This window comes from Eulemur rufifrons, chromosome 5 (genome assembly GCF_041146395.1).
Source record: "Eulemur rufifrons isolate Redbay chromosome 5, OSU_ERuf_1, whole genome shotgun sequence".
NCBI classification, from domain to species: domain Eukaryota; kingdom Metazoa; phylum Chordata; class Mammalia; order Primates; family Lemuridae; genus Eulemur; species Eulemur rufifrons.
The window spans coordinates 3,494,343-3,519,196 of NC_090987.1; the positions used below are offsets into that span (position 1 = coordinate 3,494,343).

General features: G+C 42.1%; 1 protein-coding gene across 1 annotated transcript in view; it reads left to right on the top strand.

The window, feature by feature from the left end:
• The window catches only part of FBXO15 (F-box protein 15), a 46,532-nt gene that overhangs the window by 6,266 nt on the left and 15,412 nt on the right, over window positions 1–24,854 (top strand). The window contains exons 3-8 of the mRNA XM_069467871.1: window positions 3,726–3,830; window positions 8,270–8,512; window positions 9,375–9,584; window positions 13,058–13,184; window positions 14,651–14,733; window positions 15,687–15,829. Coding sequence (XP_069323972.1) covers window positions 3,726–3,830; window positions 8,270–8,512; window positions 9,375–9,584; window positions 13,058–13,184; window positions 14,651–14,733; window positions 15,687–15,829 — 911 coding nt within the window. The remainder of the gene's footprint in view (window positions 1–3,725; window positions 3,831–8,269; window positions 8,513–9,374; window positions 9,585–13,057; window positions 13,185–14,650; window positions 14,734–15,686; window positions 15,830–24,854) is intronic.

Below are 24,854 nucleotides of genomic sequence, written 5' to 3' on the forward strand. Positions count from 1 at the left end.
CAAAAATAGATTTAATTAGAAACATCAATTTAAGCTTAAAACCCTATGCTCTGAGAGTAGAGTCTGTCATGCAGTTATCTGATATGAGAGGGACCAAATATTCACTCATTTGGTTTGCCCATCCCTTACCTACCTGTGACCTCCTCTGCGCCAGATACTGCGCTTGGTGCTGGGACGCAAATGGGGAGCCACTCACGTGCATCCTCATGAAGCTGAGATCTAGGGGGAGAGAAAGAGTTAAGATAAAGCAAATCCTCGTAAATTGGGGTACATGCTGTCAAGAAAACAAACGGATTCCATAATCCAGAATAACGGGGTGGGTGGTGAGGAGAGAGTTCTCTGAGGAGGTGAGGTTCAGGTGAGAACTGGACGTTGAGGTGAAGGAGCTTGGAGCCGGGCGTGCCAGAGAGGGGAGAGCACAGGTGCACAGTTGGGGCCCAAATGCTGCAGGAGCCAGGTAGGAGGGGCTGCCAGGCCCTGGCACAGGGTGTGGACCTTACTCACAGTGTGGCATCATGGCATTTGGTTTCTCAAATTATCTTGTTTACTTGTTTACTCCCCTTCTCTCTAGAAGGAGGGGAGATGGAGAGACACAGGCAAACGCGAGATATATTTGGAGGCATAACTGACATGACTTCTTTGTGAATGGCTTGTAGATGTAGGGGGAACAGACACGGAGTAGGGACCCAAAACTGTGGGCTTGAGCAGCTGTGCGAGTGAGGTGCTGCTGGTGGAGATGGAAGGGGGGTCACGGTGGTGACTCTGGACTTGCTTGTTTTTTTTTTTTTTTTTTTTTTTGAGACAGAGTGTCGCTTTGTTGCCCAGGCTAGAGTGAGTGCCGTGGCGTCAGCCTAGCTCACAGCAACCTCAAACGCCTGGGCTTAAGCAATCCTACTGCCTCAGCCTCCCGAGTAGCTGGGACTATAGGCATGCGCCACCATGCCCGGCTAATTTTTTTTTTTTCTATATATATTTTAGTTGGCCAGATAATTTCTTTCTATTTTTAGTAGAGACGAGGTCTCGCTCATTGCTCAGGCTGGTCTCGAACTCCTGACCTTGAGCGATCCACCCGCCTCGGCCTCCCAGAGTGCTAGGATTACAGGCGTGAGCCACCGCGCCCGGCCTGGACTTGCTTGTTACAGCCCAGTTGGTGGGACACGTGCAGAGGAGGGTGCCAGGTGCACAGTGGCTGTGGCAGTCTGGTTCAGGGTGAGACCATGTGGGGCTGGCAGCCAGGCAGGTCCTTGGGGGCCGGTGTAGAGGAAAGCGGAGGGGGCTCAGGAGCAGGCCCGAGGACCCGGGACGGGGGGAACCACCCGGCAGCCAGGGAAGACCCCTGAGGCCAGGAAATCAAGGAGGGGGCTCTGTGTGAGCCAGAGGAGGAGAGGGCTGCAGGAACAGGTGCGGAGGGTTCTGTGCCGCCAGAGCGCTGGGAGGGGCAGAGGGCAGGAGGGTGCAGGGCCCTGAGAGAGCAGTTTCGGGTACATGGAAGGGAATGGGCTGGATACTTTTTTTCATATTTTGGTGTCATGTTTTACACTGAATTGTAAAAAACAAAAAGTGGGAGGCATAGAAGTGGAGGCAGCAGGTGTAGACATGTTTTTTGTTCTTTCCCAGAAGCTTGGCAGTGAGAGGTTGTGTGGTAGTTGGAGAGTGGTTGGGTGGGGAGCATCAGAGGACGAGTGCACTTTCGGGGTGCAGGATCCTGGGGAGTGTTTTCTGAGGCTGTCGTGAGTGGTGCAGAAGGGTGAGGCAGAAACAGGAAGGCCCTTGAAGACCTGACTGGGCACCCAGAGCACAGGTGCTTTTGTAGGGTGACGCGTACATTCTCCACTGGAAACCGGTGGCGGGGGAGAAAATTACAAATGCAAGAATGTTGGAATGGGTCCACAATGTGGAAAAGGGACAAGGACGTGTTCATATCTGAATTCCCATACTACTGAAAATGAACATGCGCAGATTAAACTTTCTTAGGGGAGCCCATTAGCCTGAAGCAGAGTTCCCTTGCTCTGACATTTTGAATGTCTTTGGTTGTTCTGCCTCCCACCTTCCTCCTCCTCTTTCTCCTGCTCCAACCCCTATCCCTGCCCCATGCAATGTGAGGTAATTGGAGTCCAACAGAAAGTAACCCAGTGTGGGTGCAGACATTGACTGAACCAGCTTTGAGAAAACCCTGTGAACGATAATTGAGAACGTCTTTGCCCTCTACTGTTTTAACTATAAAGTAGAGATTTCCTCCTTTTGCTAGAGATACACAGAAAGGATCCTCTTTTATTCTGTTAGTCTGGTGGGTAGGAAGGTAAAAACCTAATACCTGTCTTGAATAGGATTTTATTCTAGTTAAGTAACTCTTGTATTTGCTGGTTACCTTTCTGAAGTGTGGTATTTAAGCCTAACTCTAAGTTGTTTTTTTTTTTAATTACACTGATTTGAAAAATAATAGCTGTGAATTTTTGTGAAATAGTTAAATTAAAATATAAGAACTATATGCAATGGATAATTCAAATGTTCATGAAAATGTGTTTTCTTGCGACTTTGCCATCTCTAGCATTAGAGACCTTTTCTCATTGAAAGGGTTTAATTTGTTGACTCTTAAGGTAAGGGATTTCACTGGGGGAGAGATTGATACTTAGGCAAAGCTTTTTGTTTAAACTCTCGGAACATCTCTGGTTAAGTATCACGTATCTCAGAAGCTTTGGGCAGTGGGAGCACTTACTTAGCGGCACGTGTCCCGTGTGTGTGGCATTAACTGCCTTTTTTCTGGGGATCCACTTTATTCTTTCTCATCAGAATTTTAGGACTGATTACTTCCCTATGAAACATTTGGTAACCTGATTCTCATCATAAAAGAAAATATTTAAAATTGTTGAAATGGCAAGTAGAGAGTATGGGCAAGCCATTTTAAACTGGCCCAAGGTCCCCCCCGCCCCATCCTTCATTCCTAGTTCCCCTTGCCCGGCTCTTGCTGTGACCCGCTACAGCTCTCTCTTCATTGGCCCTGGTACCAGGGGTTCACAGGGGTCCACAGAGGCCCACTCCTGACTTCCTGATGCTAGTGATGCTTTCTAGGCACCTTCAGATTCTTACCGTGTTTTGTAGAATTCTAAGATCATGGAAATAGGTGGAATATTGAGAATACATCCCAATGTCACATTTAGGCACATAAATGAAAAAAGACACCTCAGGAAACTTTATGGGGCTTGGTGTCTCCTGGAAGCCCCAAAGCCGTCAAAGGCGAGAGGGTGTTCAGGATGAGGGTATGCAGGAATGACGTGAGTTAGCTGGGAAGTGAGTTGGCGTTTCCCACTACATTTATTTTTTTGTGGGGAGGGGGTCTGTGTTTTTCTTATTAATGGCTAAGAATGTGTTCTCTGCCTTTTCTTTTATTTCCTTTTATCTCACCAAAGAAAAAAATACATACTTTCACATGGGAGGCAGTGAAATCCTGCCTGTTGATTCATAGTGTGTGGACGTGATTAAAATGCTGAGGAAATTAGCTTTTGTACATTTGGGTTTATGTAAATGATATAAACCAATAAAGTTTATGTCATGAGAATTATAATAACTGGAGAATTTCAAGAAAATAATTGAAGATGAGGGTGCAGTTTGACTCTTGTACAGGAGGGGTCTGTTTATTTCCTTCTATTTAGAGATAAACAGCCAGTTGTTTTCTAAATTTGTAGATTGAGCACAGGTCCACTTTTCTGATTTTCCCCCTCTCTCAGAATGCCTTCAGAAATCTTGCTGAAGATATTTTCCTACTTGGATGCTGTGAGCCTGCTGTGTACTGGATGCGTGAACAGGCGCCTTTATCATCTGGCCAGTGACAAGTAAGGAGAAAACCAAATGTCTGTTAGGTTTTGATGACAGTTTGACGAAAGCCATGAAAACTAAGAACTTTTTAACCATTTTCTAAAATTGAAGAGAATTAATTTCAAGAGTATTTTTAGATACACAGAAATATGTCCATTGCTTTAAGTAGTCATGATATTTTCAAATGCTTGCATCTGTCTTCTTAAAGAAAGGAATATTCTTTGCATGTACCAAGAAAGATCAAACTTGTTATTGCTGTCGCTGTTTGGAATGCAACTTTGACCTGTTAGCCAGGAGGACTTGGCTGTGTTCACCCCAGAACCAGACAGTCTTGTCCACACAGTCTCAAGCAGCGCTGCAGGGACCTGCCCCCATTTTAACTGTGGCCCTGGATGCGTGGAGCAGAACCAGTGCTCTCTGCTGGCAGTCGAGCAGGTCCTAGAGAAGAGGAAGGGGCAAAAGTAAACTTAGCTCCTCCTCCCAAACTCATCCATCAAATATATTTGGGAAGAGTGAAAGGGGAGGGGAGAGGCCAAGACTATCCTGTCTTGGAGGCTGTACCCTTGGGAGCAGGGAGCCAGAGGAAAGGGGGTCACCTCCCCTCATCCGGGGTTACAAGACATCTGTGGAATAAAGAGGAGAAACACTCACTTCTGTTTTGTCACTGTGATCTTAGCCTGCAACTCAGAATTTTGTCTTGGAGAGATGGTGGAATCCTCCTAACTTCTGGTAAGAATGTCATGACCTATAACTTAACATTGTGGTGTTTTAGGGGGTTTCTCTCTTTCAACATCAAAGGGTCAGACAACTATTGATCCTACATGGAACCCACATGCCAACTAGGAAAACATCAAGATAAAAGGGAATGCAGGTTTTTAAAATTTTTATTTATTTTTTTATTTTTAATAGAGATGGGGTCTCGCTTTTGCTCAGGCTGGTCTTGAACTCCTGAGCTCAAGCAGTCCTCCCACCTCAGCCTCCCAGAGTGTTAGGATTACAGGTGTGAGCCACCGTGCCCAGCCTGGAATGCAGGTTTTAACTGGTGGTTTTGTTTACTAGATAAGGAAATGGAGGATGACAGAAAGAGGGCTGTGCATTATTATATTTAATCCTGGACCATGGTGGGCAGGGAATATTTTCTGGTATGGTGGTTCTCAAAAGCCTGTCCATAAAAAATTTCATCAGAACCAGCTGGGAAAGTTTAAAAAATGTGGCTCCCTAGTCTGCATTTCTAGAGATTGTAATTCAGTGCTCTGGAATCTGTATTTTTAAAATTCTCCAGGACATACTAATGAATAGTCAAGTTCTGAAATGACTAATCTAGTGCATCTTTGATGATGGATGTCTGCCACTTAAGTGAGGAACTCACAACAGCCCTCAGATCTCATTAGAGCTGTAATCAACCACTTTTGTACTCAGAAGGGGATATATACCATTCCCTGGTTGGGAAGGGTGGTTTTTTTTTCTATCTGTCCATCTATATCAATACGTACACACACATATCATTAAATGAAATAATGAATCATGTTCTTGAAATTAGTTGTAGAATGAATGTAGAGTAATTTTTATGTGTCTCTTTCCTAATGACCTTATAAGAGACGAAGGTGTTCACCAAAGCACAGCACAGTGAGGCATTTGTCAAGGAAGGAGTCAACCAATTGTCTAAACCTGTAGTGTTCTCACTTTATTTAAGGATAGAACTCAGAATGTTCAGATAAGCTGATAAATTATAGATTCCTAGTTTCTTCACATTTCACCTCTCTCCACTTTGCTGTGAAAGGCCCAGAGGGTGTAGGAGCTAGGCCTTTACGCAGATTTGGAGCGTGGCCCTAGTACTGTTCTTCGCATATTTTTATTATTAATGGTATGCCCATCCCACTTTCCTGGGAAGTTGTTCTTTAGAAATCTGAGCTTCTCATGAAATTCTACTTGTATTTCTTTTCTTTTTCAGAGGATAAATCTTAATTGTGTTAAGTTGAATTATTTTTTAAGAGCCATAGTCAGACTTGATAGTCAGACTTCATAAAAGGATGTATGGGTAACCAATAAATGTTTTTGAAAAGTTAACAGTATTTTCTAAGCCATGCTTCTGAAGAGAGGACAGGAGCACATGTTGTAGCCAGTCACAGTGGTGACTTACAGGCACAGTGTCCCCATCCCATCCGTGGGGCTGCCTCTCTGCACTAGGGCACTGGTCCCCATGTGGGAATAGCAAGGATGTGTGTAGGAGGCCGTGTCTGGATCATCACATCACATGGGGGTTTTATTTGCCACGTACTCTGCAAACCACTATTATCTGAACATTAAATTATCCCCATTTCCTGAACAACTTGTTTGATTGAAGTTTTTCTGAGCCAGATTGATAGTCATATTAGGTAAATATGCTCTTGTTCTCAAATCTGTGTCAGCTTTCAAACAGAATGGAGCATTTGGGGATGAAGAAATAAATGTGTTTGGGTTTCGGAGACTGTTAAATCATCTTAAACTTAACACTTGTATTTTATGAATAATCGAAGGGAACAGTCTAATACAATATTGTAGTTCTATAATAGGAAATATTTTTATAGGTGCACTTATGGTAAGTTAAATAAGATAATTTGTGTGAACATAGCTCATCGTACGAATGTTAGGTGTAGTTATTGTTACTAAAGGTGCGTGGCGTTTATGCTGTGATGCCCTGTCCGCATCAGTGTTTGGCTTCTGGTTTGTGAGTGCTAGAGCACGTGAAAAACAGAATCAGCAGTATAGACAGTGCTGATGTGAGAAATTTGAGGTTCCGTCAAGGTTTTGCTAAAGCAAAGGAACGTTTAGTAGAGTGAGATGATGAATAAAATAAACTTGAAGAAAACACGAGGCAAGCTTTTGTGCAGAGGGAGTTTTTAAAAGTGAGATTTTGGTGAAAACATTTCAGATTTACGTAGATGTACTGAGCTAATCATCACTTTGCATCTGTTAGATATGAGTCTTTCCCATGTGAAAGTCCAGAAATTTCTGAACTGAAACCATAAATAACATAAAAGCTTGGTGTGAAATGATTTCGTGGGTTGAGAAATGACTTTAGAAACCCACACTAGAAAGAGATGGCATCAGGGGTCTGCTTACGTGTGAGTTTGTGTTTGGTGGCATCCATGCAGCGTCTGAAGCAAGGAACTGCGTTCCAGAGTCCTATGTTTGAGAAATGATCCTTTTCTGCTGCAGTTAATGAAATAGCCATGCCTCTCCAGGGCATCGTGGGTGTCCCACTGTACCTCCTGCCACTCGGGACCGTCCCTCTGTGGGGGAGTCACCGTTTCCCAGCGCCTCTTGGCCACGGACTTCTATCCCATAGTGCTCTGAACAGACATGTGGAGGTGTAAACTAGCAAATAATTACATTTTATTTACATAAAATTCGTCTTCTGGATTAGGAAATTGATTTTAACCCCTGCCTCAGTTTTCCCTGAGGAAATGTTACTTCTCTTCCCTGATGGAGAGCTTTGGTCCAGCTTGAGGCCCCTGCCAACAACCGCTGCCCATGTGGCTTCTCACAGGGTCTTGATACCAGTGAGTGGAAGGAACACAGACTTTGTGTCAGAGCTGAACTTGCATTCCAACACCGAGGCTTATTGGCTGTCTGAATTTGGTTAGCTTGTTCATTGTCTTTGGCCCCGTTTCTCTGTTGTTGAAGACTCAGGGGATAAGAGTGTGAGCTCTGGTTGAGGCCACGTGGGTTCAAATCCCAGCTCCCCCACACGCTTGAGTGCGCAGACCTGGGTCAGATCCCTTTGCACCTGGGCCTCAGCTGCATCATCTGTACAAAGAGAACAGTCATAGTGGCTGCCAACTGTGTCTTTTTTGAGGATTAGTGAGTTAGTGTATATGAAGTGCTTAAACAACACTTGACACACAGTAGTGCTCAAAAACCTTATGTTAATTGTCATTGTGAACAACCTTTACATTTTTTCTCTTTGTGAAAGCAATGCATGTTCCTTGTTGAAAAATTAAAAAATAGGAAGCAAAAGTACAATTCAGTTTTTACTGTTATTAATAATATTGTGTGTATATATCCTTTATGATCTTTTAGAAATCATGTATATATTTAAAAAAACAAGATAAGAACCACATTGTATATACTTCCTATTTTTTTGGTAATAGACCTCCTATTCAGTTATTGATGTGGGAAGGCAGTGGTTTGGATGATCCTAAATATTAATCATGTAAGATTGCTCACTTTAAACTTGACCCTGGGAAACAGGCTTTTCCTACTTTTATGTTTTTGGTGTTGTTGAATCTAAAACAATAAATCTCAAACTGCAATTCACTTTAGCACATGAACAACTGTAAATGTTCAGCTTGACTTATTCATGGAATTGGACTATTTAAAAATTATTATGCATCCCTAATTTAATATATTGTTACTACAGGTACATGACAATGTCTCTTAGCTAACGTATTTTCTCTCCCCTGCCCCCTGCCAGTTCTATTTGGATCAGAATCTACTCAACTGCTTTTCCATCTAAAAAATCTAGTTGGAAAGTTAATCCCGTAGAGGAGACGGCTGTGTCTATGAGTGTACTGTCAGTTGAAGATAAAGAAGCTGGATATTGGAAGAAAGAATATATCACAAAACAAATAGCATCTGTAAAAGCCACACTAGCTCAGGTTCTCAAACCTGTCAACCCTTACACCGGCCTTCCGATGAAGACCACAGAGGCCCTCAGGTGTGCGATGTGCTCTTGAGCAGTGGCCGTCGGCTGCTTGATGGCACCGTAAACTGTTTCTGTTTATAACCAAACAAGGGTGATGGTGTCAGCTCAAAGTATTGTATATATAGGACATACATGCAATTTAGATTGTGGGGGACTATCTCTGATATTTTTGTGTTTTTGTGCATCTGTAAAATATGTAGTATTTTCCTATTCCACGTACAGTTAACCTTCCACATCCGCAGACTCAACCAACTTTAAATTGAAAATATTAAAAAAAAGCCCAAACAGTAAAAAATAGCTATACAATAAAAATAATACAAATAAAAAATCAATACAGTATAACAACTATTTACGTAGCATTTCCATTGTATTAGGTATTATAAATAATCTAGAGATGACTTAAAGTATAAGGCAGGATTACTTAGGTTATATGCAAATACTACCCCATTTTGTTGTCAGGGACTTGAGCATCCATGGACTTTGGTTTTGTGGTGGTCCTGGAACCAGTCCCCCAAGGATACTGAGGGATAACTGGTATACGGCCTAAAGTTTTTACGAAAAGCAGAAGAAACCTAGTGATCTGCTCTAGTAAGGCAAGAATGTTCAAGGTGCCCTTTCTTCTGGGCAGAGCCTTGGTCTTATTTATGTATTGCCAGTACCTGGGGCATCATAGATGTCCAGTGAGTGTTAGGTGAGGAGAAGAAGTCTAAAGAGAGAACTGTTGATGAAATGAGAGTTACATCAGGCATGTTCTGAGAATTTAGACTTTCTCTTTTAAGCAACTAGATGCTTTAGAAGTGATATATAAAATTGGCTTCACCTTTTTTTTTGTTGCTATGAAGTAAACATTTTTAGCTTTCTTTTCTTTCTCCAGAAAATCTGGTTTAGGTTGGGCAATTATATTGAAAGAAAAAAGTGGAAAAGAATATATCATGGAACATGTCGATCTTTCCATAAATGACACATCAGTTACCGTTCTGTGGTATGGCAAAGACTGGCCGTGTCTAGCGTCATTGTCAACCTTAGACTTGTGTGGTGTGACACCAGTTTTTATGGACTGGTATAAAACCCCCACCAAAAATAGGTAAGTACTAATTCAGCAGAATTCTTGGGTGAAAGTGTCTTGTATGTAAGTATTAGTTGGCATTACTTTTGTAATTCTAAAATACCACCATTGTGTTTTAATTTGACTATATCTTAAAGACTTTTCTATCATTCTGCATCAGTATAGAATAGGAAAAGAATGGGTTTATCACATTTCTGATTAGGTCTAAATTTAGGTTCCTTTTATTTCGGTTATCTATAATGGTGGGGGAATGACATTCTAGTTAACAAAATTTCGTGAATGATGGCTAAATTTTTGAGGTTTTTAGTTTTAACCATTTTAAACAGAAAGATACATAAAACTATTATATTTTCCTTCTTTAATAAATGGTATGCTAACTGTAGTCTAAATATGAGGTCATGAAATCATAATTATTAGTTACTTTGCCTTTCTGTTAAGCTTGCTCGGTACGTGACCTTGTATAAGTAACTTACTCTTTCTGAGCCTCCATTCTCTCATCTGTAAAATGGGATGATGCTGATGCTGACATAGTAATTAGCATGTGTGGCTGCTGTGAAAAGTAGCGGAAGATACCACTGTAAAATGCGTAGATCAGATGCGTGTGCATCCCACTGCTAATGCGTGCTGAGCCCTCAGGGTTACTCTGTCGTAAGGTGGCTGGGCGCCGCGTCCACACTCGTCGTATGGCTGGCTTCTGCCCTTCCCAGCACACCTCTCGTGCTCACTTTGGTCGTCATTGGTTGTTTTTTCCTAAAAGCTGGATGGTGGCATGGAAACATCCTCATTTCTTGAGCAAGCTATCATTTCTTAAATAAAATTTATTGCAAATTCAAAGGTAGCATCTGCCTTCCCCAGTGTTGGTTTCGCGTCCTCTCCCATCTCTGGTGTTTGACTTTCCAGCCACATTTACCGTGTCATTTTTCTTACCGTCCTTGCGTGCTCTGGTTCCACTCATTGGTTTCTCACATCTGTCCTTGCTGTGGACGGTGAGACATCTGGCATCAGTGCCTGTAGTCTCCACGGAGAGACAGGTTCCTTCATGGTTTCCCTGGATACAGACGCGTTTTGTGGCCCCTCTTAAACTGGGGCCCTTGTTTGAGGCTCCGCTCTGGGGTGCAGGCTCTGCGGGCTGTCGATTGATCACTGAGCGCTCTCCCCATGCTGTGAACGCGAGAATATCCAGACCTCTTCGTCCTGTGAAGTCCAGGTCTTATTGTGTTCTTAAGACATCCTTAATGCTGTGATAAAAAAACTTGGAGTTATTTTTCCTGATTATGTTACTGAAGATATTTTGGAAACACAGTTGTTTTTTTAAAATGGTGCTTTTATTTGAGTAAAGCTTTGAAATTCATATGGCATCATATGATAGATACCAGATTTTTCTAATAGGTTTTATGGATTGTGAGATTATGTTTGGAGAATGAACCCACAAACTCTGTTTGAACAGTATGTTACTTGGCATATCATGAAATGTTTATAGATGTTAGGACAAATGGTTAACATTAATTAAAATGATCGTGGAAGACTAAGTTAAATGGATAATGTTGAATTGTAAAGTTCAGTTAGAGATAGTATATTCCTGAAAATTGTCATCAAGGTCAGGAATGCTAGATACCACAAAATGAAAAATGCTAGAATTCATTGGAAAATTAATTTAATGTAATTTATTTCCATCAAAACTCAATGGACTTCAGCTAGCCTTTGAAAAATGGTGGTAAACAAAACAAAGTGTTTTTTAGGAATCTGTTTTGATCGGCACTTTTATTACAAGTTTGTAAGTGAATGGTTTTATCATGCAGGCATATAAATCCTAGTGTGCATTTGTGTGACAGCCTGGAAGAGATTTAGTGGTTTTTATTTGAGTCCTTTTTGTTTCCTCTGTGAGAGTTTTTTCAAGAACAGTGAAAGCCTTATTGGTGTAATTTGCAATTTCAATTTCTCTGTAATTTATACCTTTCTAGTCTGACTCTAAATTTTCTTCCTTGCCAGTGTTTTCCATTCTGTAGTTTCTGCTGTCCCTCCTCTCATGTGTGAAACTGTTGGGGACATGTCAGCCTTAGTTTCTCTGCCAGCAGCCTGTAAGGCCAAGCACCTGAGGACTTAAAGTCCTCCTCAGGGTCGACTTAAACACCTCTATGGCCAGGAGTGTTTTCCAGCGTTGGAGTGTTGAAGAGTGAGAGAAGAGGATTTTTCACATCCGTACCCTCTGTCCACATTAATGGTGACAATATCGTGACCACCATTTATGGGGCACCTGCTGTGCGCCGTAATGCTGTCATCTCTCTGAGGAGGCTGGCGATCTTCTCAAACGCAAAGAACCAGTCTGTGGTGGCGTGAAGTCACCGTAGGTTGGAGCTAAGGTTTCCACTCAGGTTTCCCTGAGGCCACAGTTAGGTTCTTAACCCTGTGTTCATCCTCCTCCAAGTATATTCTACACACACTGAGTTTACTTTTAGCTTATACATCACACACAGGCTCACCGACCACCTCTCCTCATCCAGTTGTGGTTCTCAGCACGAAAAGTTCTTTTGAAAAGTTGAACATGGGACTAGGGTGTTACGGTAGCTGAGGATTTAGTTTTGATGCCTTACAGCTGCTCTCTTATTTGAAACAGTGCCACAGCTGGTATCCTTTTTAATACTTTTACTTAATGTACATTTGAACACCTGTTGCCTGCCAGCTTGTGCATTAGGTGCTGGAGGCCAACTCTCGAAGGAGAGGTGGCCCCAACTCCTTAGAAATTTTGGTCTGTGCTGTATTAGTTGACCATTGAGATCTCATCTCCTTTATAATTTCCTGAATGATCTCTAGGTTCCTGGGCGTGACAGACACCTCTGTCTGCTATTATAATATAGTGCTTATAAAAAGTTTCATTGTAGATGATTTTAAGTCTTCTGACATTGTCTTTTCTTACACACGTAAGTATTTACTCTTAGTCACTAAGACTAAGATAGAGTTCACAATGTGTCTCCTTTATGAGAACACTCATGATTTTAAATTTATTTTCTAATGTTTCAGTGTTCACTATTGCTGAGTTACCCTTGATAATAACTTTAAAAGGCACATCTGCTTTCAGGCAGCCTGCTGAGACCACCTGCTTTTATGTCACGTAGAATCCTTTATCTTTGCTTGTGCATTGTGTCACTCACTTGGTGAGGAATAGATTGTGGTGTTGTGCTGGGTCTGGGGGGAAAGAACAGAAGACGGTTCTGCCACTTCATCCCCCTCCTGATCCTTCAGCTTCCTTCTGGCTGGGCCATGGAGTTGACAGTGAGAGCGACAGGGAGGGGGAAGAACAATAGTTGGATGGGAAATTTGAATGTGTCCACTTTGTAGCAGGCATTTGTGTTCCCACCTCACCAATGTGCCTCTTAGTTGAGGACATTGTTAACACGCTCTTCCAGTGTATTTTTAGATGTACTAAGGAGAACTGGCAACACTCCCCATAAAAAAGCTCATTTCTCTCCTTTTTTTGGCATGAATGTTCAAAGACCTCGATGGCATTCTTTAATTACAAAGTACAATCTGAGCCATTTAACAGAATCCACCATGATTGGCTGCGACAGACTCGTTCGGATCTTCTGCCTAAGCCCTGGCCTTCTGGTGGGGCTGTGGAAGGTAAGACTCAAGGCCCTGTGTGTGCGTCTTTCCCCCTCACAGTCAGTGAGAGATCGGACGGGAACTCCTTTGAGGCGTGTCAGGAACTGCATTCCACTTTACTGTCCTTCCTGCCAACCCCGTTTTCCAGTGATCACAGTCCTCTCCACGCTGTTGAGGGTGCTCTACTGTTCTGCCGTCTTGGATAACAAAACATCTCTTCCTGCCTTCGTGCTTTTGTTCATGTTATTCTTTTAATGTTGTGGGACTTTTCCCTTTCCCCTTCCAATCAGCCCTTTCTCTGACAAACCTGTTACTGTGTGTTCAACATGCGAGTTTCCCAAGCCTGTTTCGGATCCTGTAGATGTGGTGTTGGTTGAGTACGATCTGCCCTGTAGGGTACTGTCTAAGAAGTTATCCTTTCTCTCTGCTTAAGGCTCCTTATTCCACCAGACCAGGCTGATGGCTAGCTCTCCTCTGGGGGCTGTTCTCTGGGCGGTCACTTCAGTGAAAAGCAGGATGGTATGATGTTCCTCTGTACACTGTACACCACAGGTTTAAGTCTGTAGCTTTGGTCTATGGATGTTTTAAGATAGCAGTTCACAAATTCGATTCTGAGAATGGCAGTATGCACCTGTATATAATGACGAGGCAGAATCAAGACCTGCAGCTTCATTCAGCATCATCTCTTGTTCCCTTTTCTTCCCTCAACTTATGGTCAGTTTTCTTCCCTCCTTCCCTTCTGTGTCAAGATGACTTGTGGGTGAGGCCACACCTTACCTGCTGTGCACGTCACGACTTGAGTTCCTTGGTCTGCGCTGGCCTGCAGAGTGACGAGGGCTCTCTGGTTGGTCGGTTGTCCTCTGCCTGGCTGTTGGAGAAGGCACCTTCAGGTTTACCACTCGGGGCCACCTGTACCAGTCAGGGTCAGCTGTGGATCTGGGGAGAAATGATCAGTTCCTGAATAGTTACATTTTCTCCTGTTCAACCTGATGGACAAGTGAAGAAGCTGAATGTAATTATTCCTACTGCGTTTGCCAAATCAAGCAGTTACTTGATAGAGGAATGTTATGCCAGTAAAGTTCAGTATTTATGGAATTAATCTGGGATCTGTGAAGGTCTTACCAGTATTGTCTTTATTTTTGAAAAGATTTTGAAATAGCCTGGAACGAATAATGTATATTTTTGTAATCATCACATATAATACAGTGTTTTGATATTTCACGAGTACTAGGATGTTAATTCTTCTGGTGCTGCATGCTCTGTGCATTTGAGTGAATTGTGGTCCTGCTGTCAATATGAAATACAAGCCTTATTAGATGGTAATAATATATTAGCAGTAATAATGCATTAGCACCGTGGAGATCTTATAGTTGTAAGGAACTGCATTTATCTGCAAGATGAATGTGCTGCGATCTTCACAAAGACCTTGTGAAAAATTAAAATATTTCAGTTGAAAAATGTATTCTTTTTACTTAACTTTTCAGAAAGAGGAAGAACTGGCTTTTGTCATGGCAAATCTTCATTTCCATCACCTTGTGGAGAAGAGCTCGTTAGGCTCGGCCACTATGTATGTATTTGTGGGTGTGTTAAATTTTTGTGTAGTCAATATAAAGGATTAGGAGTTGATGCCATCTTAATATCCCGAGAATGGCTGCCGAGAGATTCTGTTTTTAATCAGTAGACACAAGCCAACAGGCATAATTACTTAGCTGTTGCTAAAATAATTGGATTATTCATGAGTACTTATTTGCTTTATTTATTCCAGGTTGAGGGATTTCTACCTAGTAGAATATTGTTTATAGGGCAGGATAGCTTCATTACTGTAAGATGCCATTGCTGTTCCTGTATTGCGTTTATGGGAATTTTCATGTCTTGCAAGGCGTGCAGACCCACAGCCCTCAGGCTGATTTTGCCCTGCAGATGAGTGTTGTGTGGTCTGGACACTCTTTTAATGAATTTGAGTGTCTTTGGGTGGGGACATGCTTCCTTTTCACCACAGCTCTCACCCTTCCCCTGTGGACTTAGACTCTCCCTTAACTCAAGTTTTTCTTACCTGAAAAGCTCCTGCATGTTTTTGAGTTTGTCACCTTATGTAGTAAGGCTTCTCTTACTGAATGAAGCTTTGTTCATCTTCGCTGTGGGTCTTTCTCCCAGGATCCTAACCTAGAGATCTGTTGCTTGGCGCATTTTCCTGCTGAGCACTTCTGTCCTCTGGATAATGAGAAGAATGCCGAGGAGCAGAGCTGCCCTCGGAGAACTGCCGTCCTGAGCTCAGAGCGGGAACCCGTGGGGTCTGTGCCGCCTGCAGACTCATGTCTTCCTGTGTTTGTAGAAGTTGGTAAAAAGAACGTGGAGCCGTCCCTTTGAGTTCATGGTATTACGGATTATTGGGAATCCTATAGAGTCTCATTAGTAGGAGGCAGTGCTTTGAATGGATGTTAATTTTTCTTTTAAAGTGTGTTCAGTGCAAGTATGTTATCTCTGGTGGTGACAAATCTGTGTGTGCTGTTTGCTTTCCAGCCCCTACGAGCCACCGCCTCACAGCCCCTTCCTGGATGACAGCCCCGAGTACGGCCTGCATGGCTACCAGCTCCATGTCGACCTGCACGGCGGTGGGGTTTTCTTCCTGTGTGGCAAATTTCACGATCTCTTCACCAAGAAAGGTGAAGTTAATTGAATTTTTGTTTTATTGTGAAATTAAAAGGTTGGGTTCAGCGAACCAGTTTTTCTGTCTGAGTTAAGGATTCCTAACTGGTCACTTTAGAATCTTTTGGCAGGTCTGTCCTCCCAGAACCTGAATGGCTCCAGGACTGGTGGAATTCCTCAGCTGGCATCTCTTTAGCGCTGGCCCTGCCTCCCCTCCGTCCCGCTCTGCCCTCCGGATATGGTCTCTGCTCATCTTTCCTACTGATACTTCCGTGTTGTTTTTCCATGCACTCTCCTCCCCTCAAACTTCTTCCCTTCTTTCTCAAAGCAATGTGGTAAATTTGCCAGCAGGGCCGGGGTAGCACCTGTCCGGGACGAGAATAAAGAGAGACCCGTCTCCTCTGTCTGCATTGCTTCCGTGTTGGTCACTTCACAAAGCCGAGACAGGGGCTGGGGACACAGAGGAAAGGAGGGACCTTACCCAAGTGAGAAAAAGGAGGATTGTAGAATGCCCCCTGCTCAGATTTGTCTGATGATTTCTTCCTTGGTGTCATTCTTCTGTGTCCTATAAACTTGGAGTTTGGGTAAAGACTTGCATAGATTCAAGTTTAACATTTTTGGTAGGAATATTTTATAGGGGAAATTAGGTACTTCATTTTGTACGATATTAAGAGGCATAGCATGTCAGGTTATCTTGCTCTTAGTGAGGCCAGGTTCATCATTTGGTTAAGGTGGTGACCACTAGGTATCGTCATTGTAAAATATTGTTTTCCAAATGTCCTGTTCCTCAAAAGTCTTTCACCTAATGGACTTGACATCCATTAATGATCTTTGCCTAAATCAAAAAAATTTTTGTTTGAATTGAGAAAATGATTTTCTAATTGTCATCATTTCTACATTTATTAGCCAAGCTTTTGTAAAGAACTTTCTGTCATCACCTGGGTGAATCTATAAAGACATGAAAAATGCTTAATTCTTTTCCTTTTAATTGCCAATTTTCAGATTAATAATTGATATAATAGTTGCCTCCTGTGGTGGAAATGATGTTTCGAGTGCGCCTTTTCTTTCCTGTCTCTCCTTTTCTTTTCCCCCTTTCTCTTTCTTGTTTAGTGTCACTTTGGACTGTTGGATGGTTATTTATTCAATAATTTATAATCGCGTACAGAAATTATTCTTTTTGAAGCTAAAATTGTCCCCAGTTTGGTCTGTGGGATCTACTGCAAACTGGCTTCTGAGCCCTTTAGATACACATTAGTCTTTGTCTTTACTTCTTGGCTCAGGAAGATTCCTAGGTTTTCCTGTGCTTCTTGGCATTTTCTGTTAGAATGATATCAAACATATATATTAATCTGAGGTGAATTGACATCTTTGTTGTTGAATTGTCCCTCCGAGAATGTGGAATGTTTTCAACTTGTTCAAAAATATTTTTATGTCTTTTAGGACTGTTCCAGAATTTTCTTCATGCTAGTTTTACACATTTCTTTCTTTTATATATTTTTTTAAATTTCAGAATATTACGGGGGTGCAAATGTTTAGGTTATATATATATTGCCTTTGCCCCACCCGAGTCAGAGCTACAAGCGTGTCCATCCCCCAGACAGTGCGCACCACACCCATTGGGTGTGAATATGCCCATCCCCTCCTCCGCCTCTCATCTGCCTGACACCCGATGAATGTTACTACTATATGTGCATATAAATGTTGATTAATTAATACCAATTTGATGGTGAGTGGTGGTGCTTATTTTTCCATTCTTGTGATACTTCACTTAGTAGAATGGGCTCCAGCTTCATCCAGGATAATACAAGAGATGCTAGATCACCATTGTTTTTTCTGAGTGAGTAGTACTCCATGGTATACATATACCGAATTTTATTAATTCACTCATGTATTGATAGACACTTGGGTTGTTTCCACATCATTGCAGTTGTGAATTGTGCTGCTATAAACATTTGAGTGCAGGTGTATTTTTATAGAATGTCTTTTTTTCTGCTGGGCAGTTGCCCAGTAATGGGATTACTGGATCAAATGGTACTTCTACTTGTAGCTCTTTGAGGTATCTCCATACTACTTTCCACAGAGTTTGTACTAGTTTTCAGTCCCCCCAACAGCATAAGAGTGTTCCTATCTCTCTGCATCCATGCCAACATTTGTGGTTTTGGGACTTTTTGATAAAAGCCATTCTCACTGGAATTAAGTGGTATCTCATTGTGGTTTTGATTTGCATTTCCCTGATGATTAGAGATGTTGAGCATTTGCTCATATGTTTGTTGGCCATTAGTCTGTCTTCTTCTGAAAAGTTTCTGTTCATGTCCTTTGCCCACTTTTTAATGGGGTTGTTTGATTTCTTCTTGTTGATTTTTCCTGAGTTCTGTATAGATTCTAGTTATCAGCCCTTTATCGGATGTGTAGCATGCAATATTTTCTCCCATTCTGTAGGTTGTCTGTTTGATCTTGTGATAGTTTCTGTGGCAGTGCAGAAGCTTTTTAATTTGATCAGGTTCCATTAATTTATTTTTTGTTGTTACCTTTGGGGACTTCCTCATAAATTCTTTGTCTAGGCTGATGTCTATAAGAGTTTTTCCAACATTTTCTTCTAGAATTTTTATAGTTTCATGCCTTCAGTTTAAGTCTTATCCATTGTGAGTTGATTTTTGTAAGAGGTGAGAGGTGTCAATCCTGTTTCAGTCTTCTACACTAGGGTGTACACACTAGTGGTATAAATTAAGTCAGCTAAAATAATCCTTCTCTGTGTAGTTATGTTATCCCCTTGATATACAATTAGAGCAATTTGTTTTTATTCATCTTTTGTTCAGGATTTCTTTGCTTCTATTTTCACATTAAAAAATTATGCACCACATTTACATGGTTCTGATGTTGAAACTGAAATAAGCAATTCAGAGAGGTTTGCCTTCTGTGCTTGTCCCCTCCCCCCTGTCCCTCCTCTCCCTCCAAAGGTACCTGTTTGTATTAGTCTTTGGCTGGGCTTGTTCTTCAAATGTTCCTTTTGTATGTGCAATGCTATACATTCACATATTAATATTTCTCCTCAATTTATTTTTAAATGAGGCATAAGCTACTCCTGCTTAATAAGTTCTTTACTTTTCTCCAATTAATAATATATTCTGGAGATGACTCTTCAGTGCAGTTTATAGTGATCTTTGTAACTTCCCTTTTTAAACAGCTATGTTGGTAGTTTGTCAATGGCCTTTTTGCTGGTTTCCAATCTTTGCAATTACACATAGTGGCTCAGTAAATAGCTTGTTCATATATCATTTTATATTTTGTTGGCTTGTCTTTGGGATACTTTCTTAGAAATAGGATTGTGAGGTGAAAGGGCAATTGCATGCATAATTTTGAAAGACACTGGCAAATTCCTCTCAATGGCATTGAACCATTTTGTGTTTCCAACTTAATTGGGGATATTTTAAATGTTTTATTGGTAAGTATATTTGCTCAAGGTTTTTGTTATCTATTTTTATAAGTTAAGGAAGTTTCTCTTAGCTTTTTTTTAAAATCAGGAATGATTGTTAAATGTTATTAAATATATCTTTGGGGAACTATTGATGATATAACTTTTTTTCTCCTTGACACTATCAACATAGTGAATTTCATTAATGTATCTTCTAACAGTAAATATCCTAGAATCCCTAAGATAAGTTTCTTCTCATCATATGTATGTTTATTTTTAAGCTACTGGTTTCAGTTACTTGGTATTTAGTGTTTTTCCACTTTCACTCATAGATATTCAAATGTCGATAGTTTTAATTTTTTACTATTACTTATTCAATCATAATCAAGTTTTCTACTTTTCATTGAATCAAATTTAGTAATTATATGGCTTTCTAGAAAAAATCATATTTTCTTCAGGTTTATTTTGATCTTTTTCTAGCTTTCTCAGTTGATGGCTTAGATTGTTTAATTTTCAGGCTTATTTTTCTCCAGTGCTCTTTCTGCTGTGCCCAGAATCTTGAACACACAGAATTAGGAAGGGACTGAAAGGGAGTCAGGAGAATGACCTCTCCTGGGCTTGAGTGTGCTCTGCAGCCTGGGCCTGGGCCGGCCGCTTGCAGGTGCTGGCAGCCTCCTGATCAGGTGCCCTGCCCTGGAAGAAGCCGCCCAGTTGTGCAAAGGTGTGAAAATTCTGCCTTTCAGGGAGCCCAGATTGGTTTCTGTGCACCTCAGACCATTTGCCTTTATTCTGTTATTTGGGGTCTCACAGACAAAATCTCATCATTTTCCAAGTATACACTGCTGATGGAGCCACCAGCGTGTCCTAATCTCTACCCAGGGTGCCAACGCTGTGTCCTCTGTGCTAATGTTGGCAGAGAACTTAGTCTTGCTCTCCATGGCTCCAACCCGTGTGTCCTCAGGTGCCTCCAGACAGAGTGTTCTGTCCAGCCTGTTCTGGCCCCACCTTCATGAGCAGCTGGCCTTGGTGATAGGTGAGCAAGTTGCAGCTTCCACAGTGACAGGGTGGGGTGGGGGTCCCTGGCATAGCTGCTTCCCAGAGCTCTCCTGCCCCTTCAACCTCCTGAGTCCCCGTGAGGCCTGTGCGGCTCCACTCTGCCTCCCCACGCCCCATGCTGCTGCTGGCCCTCTCTGGCCTGTCCCTGCCATCCACGCCCAGCTCTGACCCAGCCATGATGGCTTCCTCACTCTTCCCAGACTGGGCCAGGCCTGCTGTGTCCTGGGATCCTGGCACGCCCCTCTCCCTGCAGTGTCACGGCAGGGGGTCTCTGCACAGGCCTGCTTCACCAAGCTTCTCAGTGAGGCTTTCCCTGCCTTACTGCACCTGGAAGCTCTTGTTCTCCCATCTCCCAGCTCTGCCTGGTGTGATTTTTCTCCATAGCACTATCGTACTGTTCAATTTTATTTATTTGGTTGTAGTTAAATTTTACTTTAAGAAAAGTAAGCTTTGCAAGGCAATATTTTTGCCTATTTTGTTCAGTACTATCTGTCAGAATAGCGGAATCAGTACCTGGCGCATAGGAGGCATGCATGTAAGTATTACAAAGAGAGTGGATGGTGAGCTGCCTGCTCCCAGGGGCACGCAGTCAAAGGGCTCTTAGATAAATCGTCCTGGGCCTGTTACCTTAAAGCTCTCCTGTTTCCTTAGCTGAAGGATTCTGAGCTGCATTGGCCAGGATCTTTTGGTCAGAGCTCTTGCAGTTCTCTGTTGCCTCTAGAGGAGACGTTGCGACTTCAGGATGCTGCAGAGCAGAGCTTCAGGCTGTCAGCCTCCTTGCTGGACCCGAGCAAGGGAACAGCTAGTGGTTGGGCCTCTCCGTGGAGGGGTGTGTGAAGCCCTCCCTCCTCCTCAGGCCCGAGCCTCCGGCTGCCGCATTTCCTTTACGCACAGCCCAGGAGGGGGCGTCAGAGCTCCCCTTCTACACTAACCGACTGTCCCCTGGCTCTGGGGAGAGAAAGCCTTGCACGTCCCCTTCTGGCAGGGTACTTTGTATCTGTGTACCTAGGGTAGGGTGCTTTACTACGTAAATAAAAGTTACTTGAAGTCTGAATACAGATACTAAGTTTCTTGCCCATACTTCCCTCACAAGACAGACATCAAGAACTTCTTATCCAACATGGTTTATAAGACATGGTTTTTGCAGGTTACCAACTAATCTGTAAGAATTGCTTCTGACACTCATAAGTTAAAATTTTTTTTATTTTGAAATAATTTCACATTGCACAAATACAGATAATTCCTCTATAGCCTTTATGTAGAATTCACCAATTTATAACATTTTTGCCATATTTGTGTTGCCATTTTGTCTTTTTAGAGATGTAAACATGCATGTATATACACATAGGATTAGTCTGATCACTCTATTCTTGAGGGTTAGGCCTTGTCAGGTGCTACTTAGGTCTGTCTTAGGGGACATTTAGAACGCCCTTAATAATGATGAATGTGATCGTGATAGGGAACATTTATGAGTACCCATTACGAGTTCTTGCTAAATGTTTCATGCTTACATTAATTATGTAACTTAATCTCATAGCAAGCCTGTGAGATAGGACTCTTATCTCTCCCGTGTTATTGATGAGGAGTCTGGGGCCGATGGTGTGGATCAGGTCTCTCTCTACTCCTGCAAAGCCAGCACACAGCACAGTTCCAGTCTGCACTTGGGCCTCGGGACTTGAGCTGAGAGTCTTAAATGCCTGGATTTCTGTAATACACTGCCTGTGTATTTTTGCTTTTTAATGATATGCTTTTAGAGTGTACCTTCTTGTATGTGAGACTGTAACTGTCTTTGCAACGCGTGGGCATTGCAAGTGTGGGCAGGGAAAGGCGCCTCTCTGTGGACTTGCTAATGTAGCATTTAAGCCACTTCCGTGTTATTTCGAATAAACTCCTTTGAAGATTATATGATTGTTACTACATGTAAGAGGTTAAGTTAAATGAAGGAGAATGAGAAACTGAGATGCCTTTGTGGTTTTTTTTCCCCCCAATAAGAAGACGATACAATAAGCCACCTTCCAAGGCAGATTCAAATGCATTTCCTCTTCACATGGTTCTATTAAGAATCAGCAGAGGGCGATGTTGCCATCAGAGTGTCTTTCTAACATTTTAAAAAAGTACAAATAGAACGTCCTCTGCAGTTTTTGAGAAACTCTCTTGTGGTACCATGTGGTATATTTAGAAAATTTCAGCTATGTCATTGCAGTTGGGGATGACAGCACTTTGCCCCTATTTTTTTTTTTTTTAAACACTTTCTCCCCATCAAGGATAAAATGTTTTACCATCATGTCCCTAGCTAGAATTTAGGAGGCTCTGTGTTCTGTTTGTGAGACATGAGAAACCTGGCCTGACACTAATGAGGCAGTCTGGAGGGCGACCTGGTTGGTTTGTTTGGGTTGCTCACTAGCAAACAGTTACTGAATGCAGGAGATGTGCCGCCAGGGGGATCCTGCCCTCCAGAGGTCAGGGACAGGGAAGCCTGGTGACCCGGGTGGGTGTGCCGGGAGGGTGGTACTCAGGTTCCTGGAGGGCACTGGGGTGGGGACAAAGCACCTATTGCAGTGTCCAGACAGGCTGGTGGGCGTGGTCCAGGCCAGGGTGGGGGCCCTGTGGTAGTGGGAAGGAGAACACTTTAAATGGGACATAATTTATAAACAGAGCCTGAATTTGGTCATTTTGTAGGGCCTTTTCCAGCATTCTGTCTTTGCATAAGGACTCTGTGGATGTAGCAGTTTAGCCCACAAATTCATTGCAATTCTGTTAAAAAATCCCAATGGAAATTTATTATCAAACTTGAAAAGTTGAGTCTAAAATCCATTTGGAAATACACATATACGTAGAAAATGGCTAAGAAAATTTACTTGAAAATTTTAATTATGAGATCATATAATCTTTTCTATATATGATGTGTACAGGTTACAGAAAAACAATAAAAAACCATGTTAAAGTTTAAGAAATAGACCATCGCCTCAAATTTTCAGGCCACCTGTGTATCCGTTCCTGCTCTCATTGCCTCTCTTCCTGCCAGAGGGGACCACTATTCTATACGTTGTGTTAATTGTTCCCTTGCTTTTCTCTCTTTCTTGGTAATTAATCCTCTTTGTATAGTGAAATGACACTCAGAGACATGCATAAAAGAGATTATTATAAAGCAAACACCTGTGTGATCACCATCCAGGTCCTGATAAAATCTTGGAAATGAATAGGGAGGAGGGGCCAGGCCCAGCAAGTGTTAGACACACTAAACTATGATAACCAAGAAAGTTACCGTTAATAGAAAGATACCGTTAAAGGACTAGATACCCAGATGAGTTCAGCAAAACACTTTCATATCTTATGCAGTCCCAGATTATACATAAATCCTGTATTCACATTCTGATAAATATTGGAATCATAGAAAAGCAATTAGTAGCTATTTTAATTAATTAAATAACGATTTATCTATATATCAGTGTATGTCTTCATTCTTTAAAGGATATTTAGTATTCCTTTAGAGTGTTAGGATATAATGCATTGTATAGAATAATTTGCCTAACACTGGCTGTAAGGATCTCTAGATTTGAATATGCAGGAATACAAATAATCAAAGGATTTATGATATGTTTATTTTCAGACAGAACAATCCCAACGAAATAGTCAAAGTAAGTTCTGGCAATTTAATGCTATCTACCTCTTAGTCACAATATTTTCTCTGAACAAAATATCCCTTTGTTCTATTTTCTTAACTGTCCCATGTACTTTTCTACAAGGTCCTTTGATTTTTTTTCCCTTTCCCAGATCTGTTACTAAAAACAAACCAGAAGAACCTAGTTAGCTCTTGGTGCCTGGGGTTGGGTTCCTGAGTCACAGAGGGGGAGGACTGCTTGCAGCCGGACTCGGTGGTAGATACTCAGGGGTAGGCATCGCCTCACTGGCTGACCGGCAAAGTACCCACTTGGCCAGGGCTGCCTCCCCAGGGCCTCCTGGCCGTGAGCCCCAACACGTCTCCAGTGGGCTCAGCTCCGGCCGGTGGAGCCAAGTCGTGCTCTACTTTTCTGCCTTCCCTGCCCTTTAGGACCTGAGTGTGTTCTGTTCTGGCGAGGTCAGGACGAGCCTACATCCTCTGATTTCATAATCTATTGCTCATGTTTCCAGGCATTATTCCCCCGCAGTAAGAAGCTGTATCTGGGGGAAAGTTTCTCTACCTCTGAGCACTACCTGCTAGTGAATAAAAAGGATCTGTGTCCTTCTTTCTGTCCTTCCAGGTTTGACTCCTCCTTGGAACTTCCGTACGCTCCTCCCCCAAGGACCTGGGAAGTTCTCTTTCTTTATAGTTTTACGTGTTATGCCACTTTGATGAGTTGGCTGTATTGAGAAATTTTAAAAAGGATATATCTAATCTCTTTTCAAAGAAAAATTTATGATCCCTGAACCTGCACATATTTGCTTCCTGCTTTGTTGTGTATCGCCACTAAAATTAAGCTAGAAGGAAGTTTAGGTGAATAAATACTTTGCTACCTGAATTAGATTTATGAGGGACAAGCAAGATGGGGAGAGATAAACAGTGAAGGAAATATTGAAAGAGTAATTTTTAAATG